This window comes from Mesocricetus auratus, unplaced genomic scaffold (assembly GCF_017639785.1).
Source record: "Mesocricetus auratus isolate SY011 unplaced genomic scaffold, BCM_Maur_2.0 Super-Scaffold_15014, whole genome shotgun sequence".
In the NCBI taxonomy this organism is placed as follows: Eukaryota; Metazoa; Chordata; class Mammalia; order Rodentia; family Cricetidae; genus Mesocricetus; species Mesocricetus auratus.
In genome coordinates, this window is record NW_024429186.1 from 33,746,459 (window position 1) to 33,767,275 (window position 20,817).

Consider the following 20,817-nt stretch of genomic DNA (forward strand, 5'->3'; position numbering starts at 1 on the left):
ATCATGTAGCTAGGTGGAGAGGGACCTCCAGGGGAGGACTAGGGCTCTTTACTTCAGAGTCTGCTTTTGAGGGCTCAAGGGTCTAGCGCCTAGCTTCTATCGGCTCTAAGTAGGGCCTTCCCCTTCCTGTGGGTGAGAAGTCAGTCATGGTATCTGTGGGTTTGGGCCCACTGATAGTTAGTGTAGACAGTAGCTCCACAAAGAGTATCTACTGAGATTAGGTACCCAGGACCTATGTTCAGTTATTCAGTCTGGGATCAGACCTTGAGCTATAATATACACAACTTTTCCAGTGATTGTTACATGAAGTCTAATGGCACAGTGAGCCAAGATGCTCCCACTGGTGAGCAGTCTGGGCAGGACAGCTATCAGATGGTGCAGTTTTGTCAGCCTCTTGTCATCTTCATCAATTAGTATTTCCACCATTTTGCCAAGTGCATTCGTTTTTCCCCCTACTTATTGTTTGTTGGTTTATGTGCTTGTTTCCCACCGGAGTATTTGAAACTAGATCCTGTGCATCTCATTATATATCTCAGTGTGTATCTCTATTAGACATTTTTATACATGACACAAATATTCCTTGTTCTAATACCTACCAAATACCCCTGCCCAGTGTATCTGCTCTCTATATGCTGTCTGTCTGTTAATTTTCACCCCAGAACAACAAAAGTTATGGTGGTGGTACCTGATAAGTACTCAGTGAAGATGGACAGGTCATTCAGTTATAGAGTTCATATAACACTCTCTGGGGTGTAGGAATGCATGGGGTAACTTGGATCATGTTCTCTGTGAGTCAAGGAGCACTATGGTTACTTGGAGATTTCAATAGGCCAAGGATCTCTGTATCTATTCCAAGGGGTGAGCATCCTTCCTGGGTGGAGATATGTACCTTTTATCGCTTCAGGGGTGTATGTTGCCAGGCTGTTCTGCCTTTAGGGGTTTCAAACTGATCCGAATTGCTGTTGCAGCCCAGCCTCTCTCCTATAATGTTCCTCATCAGGGTTTCACCTAATGGTTCTCTACAGCTGTGGATGAACTCACTTGGCCATATTATTTCACTGTGGTGTCTGAGCAGCAGTAATAAAAGAAACATCCATTCCATCACGGCGTTTGGAGGAGGCATAGGGGCACGGCGTTTCTGTGCCTGTTGGGAATGCCGAGAGCTGGGTACCTACCAACCTGCTTCCGCTCCTCCCCTGCCACAGGCAGACTTTGAAGAGCGCTTTGTGGAAAATGTTCCTGGTACTCTTGGCATGAATGCAGAAGATAGAAATTGCCATTAGTGAGAAGGGGTTGGGCGTCTTTTCCGTGAGGGTGTGGGGAGTTGTTGACGGAAGTTTCTGTTCCGCCAGGTCCCGCAGCCATCTGATCCCAAACAAACTCACAGAGGCTAATATTAATTATAAACTGTCTGGCCTATAGCACAAGTTTCTTATTGGCTAGCCCTCTCATTAGTAACCCATTTCTATTAGTCTGTGTATCTCCACATGGTCTTGACTTACTGGTGATGCCCAGGCCTCCTGCTTTCTCTGCAGTTTCATGGCATCTCCCCCGCAACTCACTCTCTGCGTTCCTCTTCCTAGCATTCCCCTAGTCTGCTAGCCCCGTCGACACTTCCTGCCTGGCTACATTCTGCCTGTCCATTGACTGAAACAGCTTTATCTATCAACCAATAAGTGAAACACACATGCACAGCATGCAGAAGGACACCCCCCCCATCAGGGAGTGACAGTACCCAGGGGCCCTTATAGTCACTCAGACCCAGGCAGATTGAAGGGCCCCGGAGTGAGAACACTCTAGGTAACCACGGGGCTGTGCTGGGGCTTTGTGTTCTGCAGTCTCCATTTCGAACGGTCCATTGCAGCAGCCGCTGGCTGCGCGTGGCTACCTAGCACATGCTAGTCCAGATTGGAGGATGCTGCAGATGTAAAATATGCACCACATTCTGATGGCTTAGAATGACCAAAAAAAAACCCCCACAAACAACAAAAAGCAAAAACAAAAACGCAGACCACCTCATTGTTAATTTCTGTAAGTTTCAACAATAACATGTTTTGTTATGCTTGGTTAAAATGTCATTAAAGTGCATCTATCATTTTATTTTTTGTTGTTTTGGGGTGCTGGGGGCTGAACCCAGGTTTAAATGTAACTAGTTGCTAACCACTGAGATACACTCAAGCTAGTTTATCTCATCTCTTAAAAAAAAAAGCAGTTATTGGAAAACATGGCAGCACAAGTGTGACTTGGTTTCTAGAAAGGTTCAGCAGCTTGCTCAAGGTTGCTCAATCTGGTCAGAAAGAATGAGGGATTGGGACACAAGTCTAGGCTTTTCCTACTGAGTCCTGCCTAGCCCAGGACCCTACCTGTCTAGGATGAATAAGGAAAGCAAAAAGGAAAGTCATGTTTGAACTTCGTGATTGAGTGACAGCTAATGGCTCCCGGTTGTACAGTGAGTGACACTGGACGAGTCACCATGCCATGGAGGAAGTGGGGGGTGAATGAGTTAGTCTCTGGGCTGGAAAAGTACCGGAAGCTGCCCTACCCACAGCGCTAAGCTTTTACGTGGGTTTGCAGCTGCTGCTGGGACTTGCTGGCCACTGGAGCAACCACACTGGGGCCTGACATCTGTCTGTGTGGTCTGGATTGCAGCCTCATCCTCACCTGGGAGCTTGTGGGAATGCAGAGGAGCCCAATCTCCATCCCACAGACCATTGACAAGACCCTAGCCACTCCCTACACAGAAGGGGGCCAGGGCTTCCGTAGTGAGTCTTGGATGGGTTTCCCTTATTTTAACTTCCACCCCAGGAGTGCCAACCTTAGTTCTATCACCTACTGCACCTTGGGTGAATCATTTAATTTCTGAAACTGAGTCTCAATGTATCCATCAATAATTGGGAATAATAACACACAGCTAAATCTGAGTGCCCAGTAAAGGAACAGATATAGAAGTATATTGCAAGCAAAGTGGCTAAGTTTCTGAGTTTTAACCCTATATGTTCTCTGAGTGGTGAGGGCAGTTCATACCCAACAATTAAGAATTGTGTCTATGGTAATTTTTACCTAAAAAATTAATGAAACTCTTATGACTAATCCTTGTATTATCAACCAATCAATTAAATTAGTAATTGTTGGCACATTTGTGGTGCAGCCCAGTGTTTTTCAAACATGAAGACCCCAGGGTGTTGTTTTATCTTTGGCACAGTAGCTGTGCATTAATCTACTGCTATCTCAGCCAGCAATTGCAACTCCACAGCTACTGGCCTGCTTCTCTAAGCAGTGGCCTGGTCAGGCTACTGCCGGTCTAGAATTCTGCTCCTGCAGGCCCTGGCCCTGTTGCTACAGTTAAAGGTAGCTTTAACTAAATCTCTATTGTTCTAATTATGAATAAGACTGGAGATTCAAAGGCTAGGGTGAAAATTTCCAAGCTCAGAGAGGCTGAGTAGCAACTAGCTAACCCTCTCTCCTGGCATCCACGGAAGACCCATGCTTCTGCTTCAACAAACAAGAAAAATCTGCGTTATTCTAAACCTCATCCTATTACTTCCTGTGTGTCTCTATCTCTCCTGGACACTCTCTGAGCTCTATGATTACTTTCTGTCAACTAGTTTCTGACACAGCTTCCTGACCCAAGGTTAAATTTATTTAATTAATGCAAATGCAAACTTGAGTGTGATCGAATATCCCCTAACACTAGGGATGCTGTTAAAGAGCAAATTCTGATGTGAAAGTTCTGGGGTATGGGGGCCAAGTTCTTGCCTTGATGATAAGCTCCTGGGTGTCAATGGTCTTAAGACCTTTCATTCAATGGCAAGGTAGCAGAGCAATGCCCTCCCCTTCTCTGTCTGCCTCAGGAATTCTTTACACTCTTAACAAGTACTGACAGCCCCTCAAAGTTATTGTTCTGAGTATAACAGGTGATATTAATCTCACTAATGTTTGCTCTATTCAAAATTAAGACAAAATCCAGCTTATGAATGTAGCTCATGAATATACAAGTGCATACCGAAAACCCTGTCAAATGTCATGTAGCCTCTGGAAAGCCCCACTGTACGCTTGTGAAAAAATAGGAATGAGAAAGGCAAATGGTCTTTTAGTGGCACCAGGAGAATAGCTTTTGTCAAAAATATTTATTTTTAATTATGCGTATGAATGCAGGTGTCGCTAGAGGTTAGAGGAGGCTGTCAGATCTCCTGGTTGTAAAGTCAGCTGTGGGTGCTGGGAACTGAACCCAGGTTATCTGGAAGAGCAGCAAGTGCTCTTAATTATCTCCAGCCTATAGGAGAAGAGGGGTGATACTCACCCCCAGACACCATTTGAGAGCAGTTTTTGTAGAACTACCATTGCCTGGAGTCTGTCTTAACTCCAGGTCTCTTTGTTATAGGAAACTCAATGGCTTTAAGCCTAAATGAGAAGGATTTGAAGCCTTGGGACCATTGTCCCAAGTGTGAGTGATCTTAGAAGACCCAGATCACAAGAAGGTCAAGGAGGTGGCAGGGATCAGGACTGAGGAGAATAAAGACCCCATCCATGGCTTCTTCTTCTTCTCTCTTCTCTCTGGTACCAGGGTTTCATCTAGCTCCTCTGTGCACAGGGCTCTAGGGCTCCTAAATTTGTGGGCTTGTTCAATTCAGCAGAGGTCATTGCTTTCAAGCTCTAAGTCCCTTGAAGATAGACTCTAGTGGCCCAGGTCGGAGTAAAAATAGGCTTGATGTAGTAGTTAGTTGACTCCTTCTGAGCCTACCCACTTACGGTCAGTAAGGCAGGACCCTGTGGTACAGTCATGGCTGCCATGGCCCCCAACGTGTGAATGGGAGGTGAGCATCTGTCGGGTTACTTTTGGAGGGTAAGGTCCAAAGGGTTCTTTATCAGAGTCTGGAAGCCTGTCCTGCTGTTGCCACTGGCTTTGGGACTGTGGGCAAGTCATGGACCTGCTCAAAACCGGTACCAACTGACAAGACAGGGATAGCGACATTATTGGTTCAACTCACAGGGTCATGGCAGAATCACCCGAGTTCACATGTGTGGAAGAGCTTTGTGTTGTGTACCCAGCAGATTGTTAGGGGATCACGATAAAGTATAAAATGCCACCTTTCCCCAAGGAGGTAAGACTCAAGCTAGGGAGCTGCTAATGCTCAATACATTAAGAGGACTGGTGGCTTCTCATCATGTTCTAGCCAAACATGAGAGCCTGGAGGATCCACAAGGTCATGGAGGGGTCAATAACTTACTGAGCATTTCCTGTGGGCTTGGTGCCGTGTCCTGTGGCTTGACACTCCTAACCATCTCTATAACTGTGCCACGGAGGTGTTTCTGTGCCCGTTTTACTTATGTATGTATTGATTGAGACAGTCTTTTTAAGTAGCCTTGGATGGTCTGGAACTTTCTGGTAGACCAGGTTGGTTTAAGTTTGCAGTATTCCTTCTGCCTCTGTCTCCTGAGTTCTGGGGTAACATGTGTACCCCCACATGTGACCTGCTGTGGCCCATTTTATAAGTAAGTTAAGGCTTAGAGGGGTAGCTTGTTCTATGACACACAGCTGGTGCTATTCTGCTGTCTGGATGTGGCTGGAGTGTTCCCGAGACTTCATGTGCTGACATTTAAAGCCCATTGTGAGATGCTGAGAAGTCAGCAGTTGGATGACTGTAGTATTTAGAAGGAGCCTTTGGAAAGTGACCAGGATTATTAGGTGAGGAGAGGGGAGAGCTTCCTGATTGGGTCCTGAGGGTCAATAAGAAGAGGAGAATGACTGAAAGACACATACATGGGGCCCCCTGTTTCTTGCCATGTGGTGCTCTGTGTTGCGATGGATTTTGGTAGCAAGAAGGACATCACCAGTTGAGTTCTCTACATGTTGCACCTCCAGATCCATGAACCAAAATAAACCTCTTTTCCTTATGAAAGTACCAGCCTCTGGCTTCTTGTTTCAGGCCCATCTGACTTTAACACAATGATGTTTTACTCTGCGGGAAGAGGAGGATTTTGGAGGAGTGGGATGCTGGCAGGGCTGGAGTGTAGGGTGTCTGTGGCTGGCATGGGAGAGGCGACCATAAAAGGAACCATGAGACAAAGGTGTAGACACAGCACGAGCCTGGGGTGAGGCTGGCGGGTTGGCGGCAGGCTGCCATTGGCTATGTAAGTGTGTCATAGCTGGCAATAGAGGAGTGTGAATGAATGAATGACCCCCTTTGGCCAGGTGGTCCTGCAGGATGGGTTAGGCTGGGCAGTGGGGAGGAGAGCCCCAGCTGGGAGCTTTCCTGGGGCGCTCAGGATCACATAATGGCCTTTGAGGGAAGAAACAATAGCATTGGGATACAGATAAAGAAGAACAGCGGTCAACTCGCTGCCTGATGGGTTGACACAATGATCTGGCACCTGTTTAAGGAATGTGCTTGGTTCCAAGAATAGTGGTGGTCCAGACAGGATGCTACCTATTGAGAGACAGATAGAAAATCAAAGGAACGAACGCATGTACAATATAATGCCAGGTGACAACAGTACTGTGACCAAGCAAACAGCGGAGGCGAAGGAAGACGATGGAAGAATACGAGTGGACATCAGTGAGCTAGGGAGGGCTTCTTGGAGGAAGTGGCATTTGAGCGGGACACACAGGCTTCTGAGTTGTCAAGCTTGAGTCTTCCAGGAGATCAAGAATTCCATTGTCTTAGGAGAATCCCAAATGCAGTCCCTCAGATGTCCTGTAGCCTTTGTCTCTGTTTGGCAAGACCAGTGCCTGGGGAGTGTAGGAGCATGCAGCCTCCCTGCTGGTCAGCCCAGTGGCAAGGGAAGGGAGCCTGGCTCCCAGCAGTGCTGTTCTTTCCCTCAGCTAGCTCCCTCAGAGGCCCAGCTGCTTCCGTTTACCTGTCCCTCATCTCCTGTCCCTCATCTCCTGTCCCTCATCTCCTGCCCCTCATCTCCTGCCCTGATATGTAGTCTGTCTTGCAGCATTTGCTGTGGCCTCATCATTCTGCCTGACTTACATTTACCTGCTCCAAGGGGCTGTGACAGGGCTGCTGGCTGTGCATCCAAGCTGTCCCTGGCTTCATGAGAAGGCGTGGGGAGGGCCAGGGCCTTAAGGTGACTATCACCCTCAGCATCCCAGACATAGTGTCTGTCAGTGCCTCAAGAGTGATGGACATGCTCACAGCCTCTCCTGGGTTAGTTCTGAGTAAGGAGGGCGTGGGGAGGAAGGAGAGGAGGAAGAGCAAGAGAAGGGTGAAGAGGAGGGAGAGGAGGAGGGGAAGGAGGAAAGTAACTTCTATTGATTATCCATAGCAGGGGTGGGGGCAGGAAGGTAGCGACAAGGAGGGAGTTGAGAATCCCCTCCCCCCCCTAGAAAATGACAAGCTGAGGGCATCCAAAAGTGATAGTTTGGCAGGTGGAGTTAGTTGTGAAGTGTGTGTATTTTGGGATTGAGTCCCACAGGCCTGTCTACAGTGACATCCCCAGTGAGATATGCACTCTTAGATTTATGAGTGTGTGTGTGGGAGAATCCATCCAGGCCCTTGCACCATGAATCCTTGGGCTCGCTTCTCTAGAGCAGGTCCCTGGGCTTGCACCGCAGTCTTCTGTCCTGTCACGCTCCTTTCTGCTGACCTTTCCTCTCTGTCCCTGCTGACCTGCAGCCAGCCCCTTCTATGGCTGGGAGTCTACAGCTACTCATTAGCAATGGATGGCCTGGAGGAGGCCGGCGCAGGGCTTACAGCAGATTGTAAATAAGCCTTGCTGCTCTCTGGTAGCCGCTGTTTTGGGATGCAGAGCTGCCTTTCAGACTAGTCTCTGTTACTAGGAAGTCTAGCTCCTTCTGACAGCCCTCCCCCCACATGACCCACCCAGGGCGACACACAGGGCTCTGGTAGGTATCAGGAATCCAGCTGCATTTGACCTGGATGGTTGAGGTCTTGGTCCCAGGCTGGAGGCCTGAGGTAGACCACATACAGGAGCCCTGCCTGAAGCCCAGCCCTACTGTGAAGGTCAAACATGAAGGGGGAGACTGGGCTCCCAAGGCCTTTGGCGGGAAGTGTGGGCACAGGAACCTGGGGTGACACTGTGGTTTTACTCCCTGCCCCCCTCCCCAGTGCGCTCATCAGGTGACCAGCACACAGAACAGCGTGGCATCTTCTGCTGTCAGTGAGTAGAGAGACAGAGGCCCCATATGCCATGGGTACAGGACTGCCTTGGTTAGACTTCTCTTGCTGTGGGAGAGTACTTGAGCGAGCCTCTTATAGGGATGGGGTTTTGTTTTGGGTCATGGCTTCAGAGGGGGCAGCCACGGTTGGCTTTCTCCATTGCTATGGGTCTGTGGGGAGTCAGAGCCCTACGGTGGCTGCACAAAGTGGTTTGCTTCCCTGTAACCTGGAAACAAGGGTGCCCAGGACAAGTATAACCTTTAAAGACGTCACCCCATGCTTTCCCTACATATTCCAGGTTGGCTCCACCCCCTAAAGTTTCCACCACCCCCAGAATAATGCCACTTAGCTAGAGATTTTCATATTCGGGCTGTGACATAGCCTTTCAGTCAAACTTCCTGCTTCTATTCTGGCCCTGCATCAGGCAGACGAATGACACTGGGAAAGTCACTTCACCTCTTTGCTGCCTCAGTCCCTCACCTACACAAGGGACCACTATTATACCTCCTTCTTGGAGTTACTATGAAAACAATGGGGTGAGCCAGGCGAGTAGCTGAGTGATTTGGGACAGTTACCTAATCCCCCGAGTCTCCATTTTCTTGCTTGTAAAGTAGGGTTGGCATGGGAACAGAGGCTGTGATACAGGTGATTCGTTCAGGCCCTAAAGAGCGTATGCCCATGAGCTGAGTGGGTGTCGTAATAACAAGTGTCTCATACTCAATGTCTCCTCAGGCTCGTGGCTCTGCAGGCGGCAGGAGGAGACATGATGCTGCTTCTCAGGAAGACCATGACAAACCCTACGTGTGTGACAGTAAGTAGCGCGCGTGCCGTGCCAGCCCAGTCTGCCCATGCTGCCTCGGCAGCCGCCTACATTTCCTGCTTGCATCCCCGTGTGGTCATACTGCCACCCGTTGTTACTGCTGTGGTGGGGCTCCGGGACACGGGATAGTCTGGCAGGTGACTCTACCCCTCAGACTGCCCTCCAGGATGCCGGGTCTCCTTCCTGGCTTTTCTCCCACATCCTCTCACGTTCTCTGTTTCTTTCAAGATACACCCTCCACATCTTTCTCCAGGTCAGAATCACAAGCAAAAGTGTCACCCCGGCCTCTCCCACAAAAGTGCTTGGTTTCTGTTGCCTTCCATTTGTTTTCCTCGAATTTCATTTCTCTCTCCCCCTCTCTTTGTCCTAGGCAGGACTGGTTGTGAATCTTTCTATGACCCTCGTGAATCTTTAGTAAATGACCCTGATTCATCTCCACTATTCCTTTCCTGGTTCAGAAACATCACTGGAAGCATGGTGGCCTGGCTCCTGTGTTAGTGTCTGAGGTTAGCAGTAGGGTAGAGGCCAAGGGAGGGGCGCAAGGAGGGACTGTAGACACCAGGAGGATAGTGGCTTTGTGTAATCTCACACGCCAGTGTGTGGTATGTTTAGGTCCACAGCCTTGCCCTGTTGTCTTTCACTATTGGGCACTTCCTGCTCGCTCCACGGCAAGGCTGGCCATGAGTGCCACATGGCTAGGGTCTTCTATTCCCCTCCTGTCTGATCTCAAAACCCAGAGCTCGACCACTGGGACCAGGCTGCTCTGAGAACAGCAGGAGGCTAGACAAGGGGTCCTGTCACAGTGGTGCCTCTGGGTGTCTCTCCGTCTTGTCAGGTCCTGCAGCTCTGTGGAGGCAAAGAAAACCAGGGGACAGGACATAAGGGGCATAGTGGGGTGGTAGCTCTCCTCTGTCCTTTCACTGGCCTCTTGATTTCAAAACGTTCTGGGCCCTGTGGGGATGACATCTGGTGGGACAATGTTTTGCCACAACTTGAAAGTCATGGAGTTTGTTTGGCTGCCTAATACACCTTGCAGATGACATTCCTGAGACTTCTGCAGGTCATGCCACCATACTCAAGCAACTGTTCCAGGAAGAGAAGGGAGCAGGGCATGGGGGCTGGTTTCTTTTGGCATAAGGCACCTGCTTTGGTCCAGGCTGTACTTCCCGGATGTCATCTAGTTGTGTCCTGACACGTGGCCAATCCAAGCATGCTGGTCCTTGGGAGACTGGACAGTGTGAGGGATTTCCAGCTGTGTATGGCAGCCCATTAGGAGTGACAACAGCTGCTTTGAAGCTGAGACATAGCTACTCCATTTCTCTTTCAAGAAGCGGTTTCCCATTATGTGACTTTCTGCTGTTATAGATAGCAGGATTAACTTTTCACTTCTATTTCTGTAACTTCAAAAGAGTTCTTCTTACAGGACTGATTGTGTGATTGTGTGCGCTTCTGTGGGTGGGGCACATTCGTGCAATGGCTTGGGTGGAGGTCAGAGGACAACTTGTAGGAGTTGGTTCTCTCTTTCCACCGGTGGGTTCCAGGGATTGAAAATTCAGGTCATCAGACTTGGTGGTGGCAAATGCACTTACCTGCTAAGCCATTCCACTGGCCCTATTTCTAGAATTTTCGTGGCATATAGTCTCGTATATTTCCAGATACATTCTTGATGTTGTTTTTTCTTGCTTTGGTCTCTTCCCCCATTCTTTTCTTCCCTTCCCTTTCCCTGACATCTGTGTCCCAGTGGAGTATCTCTATGAAGCATCCTTTCTGAGTGTCCTCTTGCCTGTCTCCTGGCTCTCTTCTTCTGCACAGAGCCCTTGTATCAGCCCCTGTCCTCCAACCCCCTGCTCTGTGACTCCAGCAGACCCTCTCCTCCAAACATCCCAGCTTTGCTTAGGAGCTTTTGGTGTCCTTGGCTGCTTTCTGCTCCCCTTCCCATAGGGTCACTTCCTCCCAGTTTCCCCTGAAGAAGGACTTGGGAGGACTCATCACAGGATGGCACCAGCTTTCAGGAAGTCTCAGCAGTGGCTTCCTGGGCTCTGCCCACAAAAGTACTGCCTCCCTCTTCCTCCCTCTGTGAAGCAAGGTCCATTGTTGCAGTTTGCCCTTCTTCATCCTGGCTCTCTCAGGACATTGTGTGACAATTGTGTGACAGCTTGGTGATTAATAGACTTTATTTTTATCTGGTGCCCTTCAGACAGGTGATCTCTAGGGGTAGAAGTGACCTTTGGAGAGGTCATGAAGCCCACCCCCCACCCCTGAGCTGGACAAGGAATGCTTTTAATGATCTCTAATGCATCCTAACTAGAGAGGTGTCCTGTCACCCTCCTTCAGCATCCGGAGGGATACAGGGATGCCCTTTCTCCACCATTCAGCTGTGCTGCCCATGATTGTTTTTCCTTAATGGGAGCTGGAACAGCTCTCTCCTCCATATCCCTTTGTCTTTTGTGTCTCCTTCCCTAACAAATAGGCACACTCAGCATCTTGCTCTAGCATCCTCTGAATTCTTGGTTAGACTAGGGTCATTTTATGGCATAATCTTGGCGCTGTCCTGCTCTGAATTCTCTTCTGGGTCTACATTTAAACACTTCTACCAGAAGTAGCGTCAAGGCCAAGTAGCTCAGAGAACAGACATTTTGTTGTTTGATTTCTACACCAGCTCTTGGAATACCCCCATTTTCAGAAACCACCCACCTGCTTTGTGTACAACTGACCCTTCCCAGTCAGTTCCTCTCTGTCTGCTGCCAGGGTCTCTCCAGGTGTAGACTCTTTCTCCTGAGGCATTTGATTAGCTTCCTTTCCATAAATCACTCTGCATTTGGCCCCATTGAATCTCAATAAACAGATACAATAATGTGTGACTTCAATATACAAGATTCAATAAAGGCAAATTTAAAGACATTGCCCAGTAGTTAAATTCCATTCTCCACAGACTTGCAATCCCTGCCATTTTTGTATCATCTGTGGTTTGATTTGCATAATTCCCACTCCATCTTTGGAGTTATTTATGAAAATATTAGGTCACCTTGGACCCCAAACACCTCTCTCTGGATTTGTGTGGGCTGGTAATAGCTATTTTTTTTCCAGATGCAGTTGTGCTTAACCCTTCCTAGTAAGTGTTCTTGGATGTAGTCAGCGCCTTTTGATGTTGTCGGTTTCCTTTTCACAATGGCAGCTGAAATATTATCTTAGTGGATAACTTCAGGTGATAGAGGTTTACTTCTTGCCTTTCACTCAGCCATTGGATTTATTTCATCTCAGAAATACTAAATCATCTCAATGTAATTTTGTTTTCTACCCAATCTATGGTGTGCATGTGAATACTTCATTTTCTAGCAAGTAACCAATCTCTATTAATTAATCTTGAAGTTTTACTGAGGTGAAGGCTTGAAGTTCCGTGTCTTTGCTTCCTGTCATTTGTCTCAGAAGAGGTGTTCATTGCCTTAAGACAAAGCAAGAGGAATGGGCTTTGTGGGGGAGTCTGTTGGTGTTCATGGATCTGGACCACCTGTGCAGAGGTAACCTAGACACTCAGGGAAATGCAGCTCCTGGGTCTCACGTCAGACTTCCTCCATTAGAATCACAGGGCTGCCTGGAGCCCCATGTCCCTGCAGCTCTCAGGGGATTCATATGCCGATTTGTGAGAACGGCTGCTTCTCCTCACACCAACCTGAAGGCACTGACCATCCAGTCTTTTTTAATGTCTCCTGCCTGGATCTCTCTCTCGGGTGTATATGTATATGTTATATATGCGCACGGCTGCACGCATGCATACACATGTGAAAACCAGAGAGGGATATCAGATACCCCATTTCATCCCTTCCTGGCAGGGTTTGTCTCTCACCAAGCCTGGAACTAGGCTGGCAGCCAGCATGGCCCAGCAATCCTCCCATCTGCAACCCCATCCAGTGCTGGCTATAGGTGCCCATCCTGCCACAGTGTTTTACATGGGTGGTGGGATCGGAACTCAGGACCTTATTCTTGTAGAGCTTTTACTCACTAAGCCACCTTACCAGCTCCCATGCCTAGAAATCTTACGGCCCCTGGTTCCTCTAATCAGTCGGCCCCTGGCTTGCCTCACTGTTTTGGTTGGCTTCCTTTAAATCTTTCCTTGGCATTTCTTTAAGCAATAATAAAGATCAGCCGTCCAGTCTAAAGCACAGCACTACCGCACCTGGTTTTAATTTACGCAGTAGCGTAAAACCATCACACGTTCTAGCTGGGGTGCTAAGTGGGGACAGGCGTGGAGGGAATCCTTGGGCGTGGGCTCCTGGGATGTGTGCAGAAGCATTGCCTGAGTTGCTCAGCCTTGTCCTATGGGTTTCTGGGTCTGAATTGCTCTGTAGCACACTTGTCATCAGGTCCCAAGGGGAGGCCTACTTTTATATTCCTGTTGTTCCAGGACCACGACAGAGAAGAAGATGGTGTTGATTGGGAACATCAAGTACCTATGTGATAGGCATTCTGGGGGGAACAAGAGAACCCCCGTGTTTTTGCCGGACACAGGGAGTTTTCTTCTGAGTTACAGTAACAGTCTTGTTAGTGTGTGCCTATAGCATGCAAAGAAGTGTGCCTGACATTTTGTATAGACTGTCTCCATAAGCACCCACAGCAAGCTTGAGCCACAAATACAGCTAGCTAAACCTCACTTCTGTGAAGAAACCGAGGGCTCACAGAGGTGAAGGGACTTCCCTGGGTCACATAGCGGGTCAACAGTAAACCCCACTTCCTTAAGAAATGTCATAGTCTAGGTCTGGTTTAGTCTAGGTTTGGTTTTGAGTGTCCTCCTACCATGGAGTCCTCCCAAGAGCTGAGGGAAATATTGTCTCAGAAATTAGCTAATAAGCATGCATTCTCTATTTATGAGCCAGGATCCTGTGTGCTACTAATGGGTGGCTGCTAGGATCAGATTGGTAAGCTGCAGTCAGGTAGTAATTGTAATTGAATGGATTGCATGCTTCCTAGGCTTTTAAGTTCAAATCTATTAAAATCGCACCACATCAGAGCATTAGTGTACGTTAGTCTGAGTGTGACACCCAAGTCACATCTAGTGTTGACACATCAGGAAGGTCCATTCAGCACCAATTCTCTGGTGGCATTGATTATGTAGTTTTTTTTCTCCTTACTGTGATAAAAATACTAGCTGAAGCTTCTTAAGGAGTAAGGTTTACTTACTTCGGCTCCTGCTTTCATGGCAGGCAAGGCATGAGAAAGTCCATGATGTCTCGAGAATGTGGCAGCGGGCACAGGAGCCTGCTTGTCTACAATCTAGCCGATCAGGGAGCAGAGTGTGGGTGGAAACAGCACCAAGCTATAACTTATCAGACCCGCTGTCCTGGTGATTCACTTTTATTGTGAAAGGTCCACATTGCCCTCAGACATTGCCGCCAGCTTGGGGGCCAAGTGTTCCATGAGTCAGGGTTGGGTGGAGGGAGACTTTCCCATTCAAACCGTAACGGGGTGCTACCATGTCTGTGGGGGCCATGTCAGAGTAAGGCCTGAGGTCTCTGCCTGCGCTGAGCATCTGCTGTCTGCTGTGTTTATTCCAGAGGGAGAAGGTGAGAGGGTGAAGTGAGTCTCCGTTCAGTTCTGTTAGTGACTGTGACACTAACACCCCTGGCTCTGTGGGCTCCTTTCCTCCCACACAGCTACTTAACAGTGAGGCTGTCTGCCCAGACCAGATGTCTCAGGAACAGAAAGGAGCAGTGCATTGTGGGACATCAGGGGGTTTATGACACGAGTGGGAGGAGCTGTGGGATGGGTGACTGGTGGGATGGGCAGCCACAGGGGTCCTGGGAAATCTGCTTTCCCCTCAGCTCCCTTCAGGCCACTACGGTTTCATTTAACCCTGTGTGTAGCAGGAAGATTCAGGCGACTATTTCTGTCTTATTAAAATTTCCTTTGGAGGGCACAAAGGCTAGCGTTCTCTGAGGCTCATGTATTTTGTGCTTCAAACTGTGGCAAAAAAAAAAAAAAAAAGAGAGAGAAGCCAATAACTTGGCCTTCAGGCTCTCTGCCCTAGTGCAGTGGCTCACCCATCACTCAGTTGTCTCTGGCTGTTATCCTGCAGATCCTTGAGTGTATGTGCGTGCGTGCGTGCATGCGTGCGTGCGTGTGTGTGTGTGGGGGGGTGCCAGAGGCGGCTCAGTGCCCCAGAAACTTGATTTGTGGAGCAGAGCTTGTGGGCGGGATGGTCACTGGAGATGGAATGCATTTGTCCTCAGGAAGCTGGGCCTGTTTAAATATGTAAATGTCATTGTATCCTGGACATAGGTGGCAGTGTCCCTGCTGGGCTGGCCAGAGGCAGGGTTGGGAAGTTTGTGTTTTATGCATACCCTCCACCTTGCCTTCCTCTGTTTTCTCTGCCTTGCTGCTCGGCCCTGGCGTCCCTGCTCTCAGATGTTTTCGCCTTACCCATTTTTCCAAGCATGCCACCATAGCCACCTGTGCCCTCTGGAATTAGACATCCATTGGAGCCTTCTTATCCCTGATGCTGACAGGTTCTTCTCACTTCTGAAAGTAACTTTTTTCCCATGGAAATAGTATTTGTGAGGGGAAAGCAGAGGCTGTAGGTAAGTCAAAAAAGGGGCAAATAAATCCACTGCCATCTTAGTCCTCAGAGGGGACTCAGTCTGCAGGCTACATGGATCCCACAATGCGGACACGCCACAGCTTATGCTCTTTCTGGTGTGTGCAGTCAGTAATCAACCTGTCAAATGGTTGGTTTAGAGTAAGTTCACTGTTAACAACATTGCAGAGATTTCTTCACACAGTTCTGTCTGTTTTTTTTTTTGGGAGGGGGGTTCTAGACAGGGTTTCTCTGTGGCTTTGGAGGCTGTCCTGGAACTAGCTCTTGTAGACCATTCTGTCTCGAACTCACAGAGATCCATCTGCCTCTGCCTCCCAAGTGCTGGGATTAAAGGCGTGAGCCACCACAAAAGCTGGTTTTGTCTTTTTTATTAGCAGGTATTAATTATACATACTAATGTTTTCATTATGGTACTTTTCACAAGGTAATATAACTTATTTTGATCATGTCTCCCTTCTCACTTCCATGGACCTATTTTCTCTTTCCAACTAACCTCTCCTACTTTCATACCATTTATTCATTTTTTCATATTTGCTAAGCCAATGAGTTTAATTAGGGTTACTTACATGACCCCTTGCAAGAGGTCATTATAGGAGCATGGGCATCTTCCAGAACTATACTGCTAAAGAAAATGTCTTCCTCTTCCTCAGTAGTGGCCAGTAGCTCCATAGGGAGGGGTGGGTTCCCCTGAGCAATTCCTCGACCTGTGATGGCATGTTAATGGGCCCGGTCTTTGAATAATGTTTTAGTATTTCCTCAAAGCAGAACCATGAGGTCACAGGGCTTGGTGCTAGTCATGGTGGGGTGTGTGGTCTGAACCAGGCGAGAGAGCTGAACACTACCCTGACCAGAATGGAAGGACTGAAGCCATGCTGTGGCTCTGCTGCTTGCTTCTGGGACTTGGAGAAGATGACTTGTTGTGGGTGTCAAGTCCCTTGTGTGAAAGCAGGAATGTCACCTGACCGAGTAGGCTAACTTTGATGACATCTATGATATATTTGGAGAAATTTCCTCTTTCTTAGTATACCTGGGGGGATCAGGCTTGTCATACAAGGAAGGATTTAGTTGAACTGATGCTAGATACTCTAGGGGCCAGAGGAGGACTAAGTGTGTGTGTGGGGGGGGGAGTGTCAGAAACACTTCTCAAGGCCAATCAGATTTAAATGAGTGTAGAGTGAATGGATTCCTGTCTCCAGGGATAGAAGAGTTTGTGTCTCTACATGAGAGAGGTCATTTAGTTCTGGAATGTTCTATGGGTTTTCTCTGTATGAGCTGTTTCCTTCTTGTAGCAGGGTCATGAGACAGAAACTGTGGCCACCTCCGTCTTCTAGACAAAGGCTGGGGAGAAGGTGCCCATGCTCCTGCAAGTAACTCCCAGGGTCACACAGGGAATAAATGGGGAGGTGGAATTTAATTGCAGCTGTGGATCTCTCCCCCCTCTCCATTCACAGTTGTGGATGCTGTCTGCAGGGGCATTGAGAGTGCCTCCCGTGAGCTTCCTCTGTGTGGTCACAGTTTGTGAGTTTGTCATCTCAGGCTAGACAGTGTACCATCCGGGGGCAAGGATCATGCCATGGGCCATTGGCACCATATCCCTAGCAGAGTGCTATTCCCAAACCCTTATGAATAGCTGGAGAAGGGAACATGCTAGGAACAGAGACAGGCTACCTTGTCTGTAACAGAATGCGTGGTAATGTGACAAGTGCCTACAGCAGGAGAGACCTACAGGGACAGCAGGCTAGGCTTGTCTGGAGGTGATTGCACTGTCAACCTGGGGACATGTCTAGAAGGTTAATCTATAGGATTATTTAGGTGAGATCCCTGAAGCCCAAGATGATGGGAAACCTGGATGATGGTGAGAGCAGGAGCAAAATGACTGAGGCAAACAAGGTAGGCCTTGTGACAGAAAACCCACAGGGGGGTGGGCATGGCTCAGTTGGTAAAGCACTTGCCTTGAAATCATGAGGATCCGAGTTTGATCCCCAGAGTCGGGCACAGTACACAAAATTGAAGTCCTACTGCTGGAGAGGTGGAGACAGGCAGATCCCTGGGTGTTTCTGGCCAGTAAGCCTAGCCTGCTTGGCTAGTTCCAGGGTAGTGAGAGACTTTGTTTCCCACATAAATAGATAGTGCTTGAGGAATGATAGTAGAAGTTGTCCTCTGGCCTCCACATGTATACACACACAGGGGGAGGGGGAAGGAAGGGGGAGGTGGAAGGAGGAGGAGAGAGAGAGAGAGAGAGAGAGAGAGAGAGAGAGAGAGAGAGAGAGAGAGAGAGAGAGAGAGAGAGAGAGAGAGAGAGAGAGAGAGAGGGGGGGGAACCTCACAGAACCTGGCTATGGTAGAGAGCACGAAGGGTGTTTAAGAGTAGAGAGAGGGGCACGGATGACTCCTAGCATCTTGGGCTTGAATAGCTGAGACATGTAGGGAGGCTTGACTGGAACATTTCGAAAGAGGAAGGACATTTGGAGAGTGATGAAGCTTTGCTATGAAAGTTAGGGAAGTGTCCGAGGCCCAGGCAGGAAGTCTCTCTCTCTCTCTCTCTCTCTCTTAATTAAATGTTATCATTTATTTTATATCCCAACCAGTTTCCCCTCCCTCCTCTCCTTCCATTCCTTCCCTTGTTTCCTCCCTGACCCCCTCCCATCAGCTCCCTTGTTTCTGTTCAGAAAGGTGCAGGCCTCCCATGGGTGTCAACAAAGCTTGGCATATCAGGTTAAGGTAGGACTAAGCTCCTCCCTTTGTATTGAGGCTGGGTGAGACAACCCAGTATGAGGAATAGGTTCCTAAAAGCTAGACCAAGCTTTAGGGACTGGCCAGGAGTCCCACAACTAGAACAAGCTACACAACTGTCACACAAATGTAAAGGACCTAGGTCAGTCCCATGTGGGCTCCCTAGCTGTTTGTCTGGAGTCTGTGGGTTCCTATGAACCCAGGTTAGTTGTTTCTGTAGGTTCCCTTGTGATGACCTTGACCCCCCCTGGCTTGTACAATTCTTCCTCTCTCTCTCTTCAGCAGGATTCCCTGAGCTTGGCCCAGTGCTTGGCTGTGGATCTCTGCATTTGTTTCCATCAGTCATTGGATGAAGGCTCTCTGACGACAATTAGGGAAGTCACCAATCTGATTACAGGAGACGGCTAGTTCAGGCATCCTCTCCACTATCCAGTCAGGAAGTCTTAACAGTAGCAATGGACTTTGGTTATCCAGAAGGTGCAATGAGTCCCCCAAGGTAGCTTAGGATTCACAAATAAAACTCTGCCTTTGTCAGGATGTCATCCAGGCCTAGCAGGTGGACAGAGGTCCCCAGAGAGGGAGCACCCACATGTCTCCAGGTGGGTAGGAGCTGCCTCCATGGTAACTGTGTCTGATTTTTGACTTTTCTCTGTTTACTTGCCACAGAAATGTTAACTATTGTATTATTTCAATTATTTTTATATAATTGAATTATATTTTACTTTTTAAGATAGTTAAAAACATACTAACATGAACCTCACTAGAATGGGGATTCAGATCAAGAGGCCAGGATTTGAGTCTTTGCCCTGTCATTTCCTAGCTGTGAACTTGGGCACATCCTAAAGCCTCTTCTAATCTTGATTTCTTTGTGAAGTAATAACACTGATAATGCATTCTAGATTTTCTAGGAAGGCTCAATAAAAGAGTGTGTAAGACTATTAGCCTATTGCCTGCTTCATGCATATTATCAATAAATATTTATTTCCTTTATACAAACTGACAAAGGCACTTAGCACCCCAGGGGAATCCCTGGTTGTGAGTACTGGAGTTGTCAGGTCTATGGAAGCAGTCTATAAAATGGAATGGAGTGGCAAAAATGGCCAGTGTTCCAGATCCTACGCTGTGGGCCAGGCCCCACGCTCTGCCCTGCATGATTTTGCGCTGACACGGGTCTCATTCTGTCTCTGTGTTGTACAAACCTATCACCTCCATTTTGCAAAACCTGAGGCTTGGGTGAAGTCACTTGCCCCAGGCCACATAGCAAATTGCCAGCATTCTGTTGCCATGTTTCTCAGCAGGACAGGAAGCTTCATGGTTTGGTTTGTGGTCTGTCGGCACCTCTCTTCCGGGCGCTCAGGAGCAAGTTACATAGTATTCTGAAAATGAAAGACTTGCAGCGTCTCTCTCTCCTTCCTGTTATTAACTGGGAGCTACATTCACGTCTAATAAATTCCTAAAATAAGCGCAACAGCTGCCCTTGGTCACCACCGGGCTTGCTGGGCGGTAGACAAAGGGTAATGCCAGGTCCCGAGACTCGTCTGTAAAAAGACAGGGTGTTGGCTGCGTGTGATGGTATAGACCTGCGATCCTAGTACTTGGGAGGTGAATGCAAGGAAACAGAGTGAGTTCAAGGCCAGCCTGTGTTACATGAGACCTTGTCACAAAAATACCACACAAGACAAAAACCAAACCAAACCAAACAACAAACAACTAACAAAAAACAGAAAAACACCACCCACGCACAAAATGTCAGGATGTTACAAACTACCACTCCCTCAGTTCCTGTGATCCTATCCAAAGAATTAAGTTTAAAATAAGAATCATAGGTGGTTTGAAAGAACAAATGACATCACAGGAATGTAGCTGCTCGTCTTGACGGGTAGGTGGGGAGACAGGAGTCATCAGGCTCTGGACAGATGTTGTGGCTAGGGGCATATGTTATTTTTCTGTCATAGCAGAGGGGGCGCATAGACCTTTCAAGGCCCAGAGGAAACAGAACCATGAGGGTCTAGAATGGGGAGGACTTAGAGGGAATCTGATCTAGCTTCCATATTTCCACAGGGGGTTTATTCAAGGATATGCAGAGGGTGTATAAAGGAGCTGGAACTGGATCCCAGGGCTCCTGCAGGCAACCAGCTCATCTGGAACCCAGCCTGAGAGGACTCCCAAGGGTGGGAGCCTTGGCCTTGCTAGAGAGGGCTCCTTGTCACTTGCACAACTGCAGGTGCAAACAGTGTAGGGCCTGGGTGGATCTCGTACTTCTCGTATTTTGAGTCCCTGGAGCTGTTGTTGGTTCTTAAGAAACTCCTAGCCATTTAAAGTGGTCCTTGGGGATGAATAATCCCACCCTGAGAGCACATGTCTGAGATGTATCTCTCCTGTTTTTTCTAATATTTTTAATTTAAATCAGAAACAAGCTTGCTTCACACATTAATCCCAGCTCCTTCTCCCTCCCCTCCTCCCTTGTCCCTCCACCAACCCTCCCAGCCCCCCACCCAATCCCCACACCATTCCCCAGGGAGGGTGAGGCCCTTCATGGGGGATCTCCA

General features: G+C 48.3%; 1 protein-coding gene across 4 annotated transcripts in view; it reads left to right on the forward strand.

Annotated features, from left to right (window-relative positions):
• Dpf3 (double PHD fingers 3) overlaps positions 1 to 20,817 on the forward strand; it is a 262,723-nt gene that overhangs the window by 160,573 nt on the left and 81,333 nt on the right. For all 4 annotated transcript variants that reach the window (XR_005876221.1, XM_021228767.2, XM_040742790.1 and 1 more), the window contains exon 6: positions 8,859 to 8,937. Coding sequence is in view for 3 of the 4 variants with exons in the window: in XM_021228767.2 (XP_021084426.1) it covers positions 8,859 to 8,937 (79 nt within the window). In the remaining variant the exon portion in view is untranslated. The remainder of the gene's footprint in view (positions 1 to 8,858; positions 8,938 to 20,817) is intronic.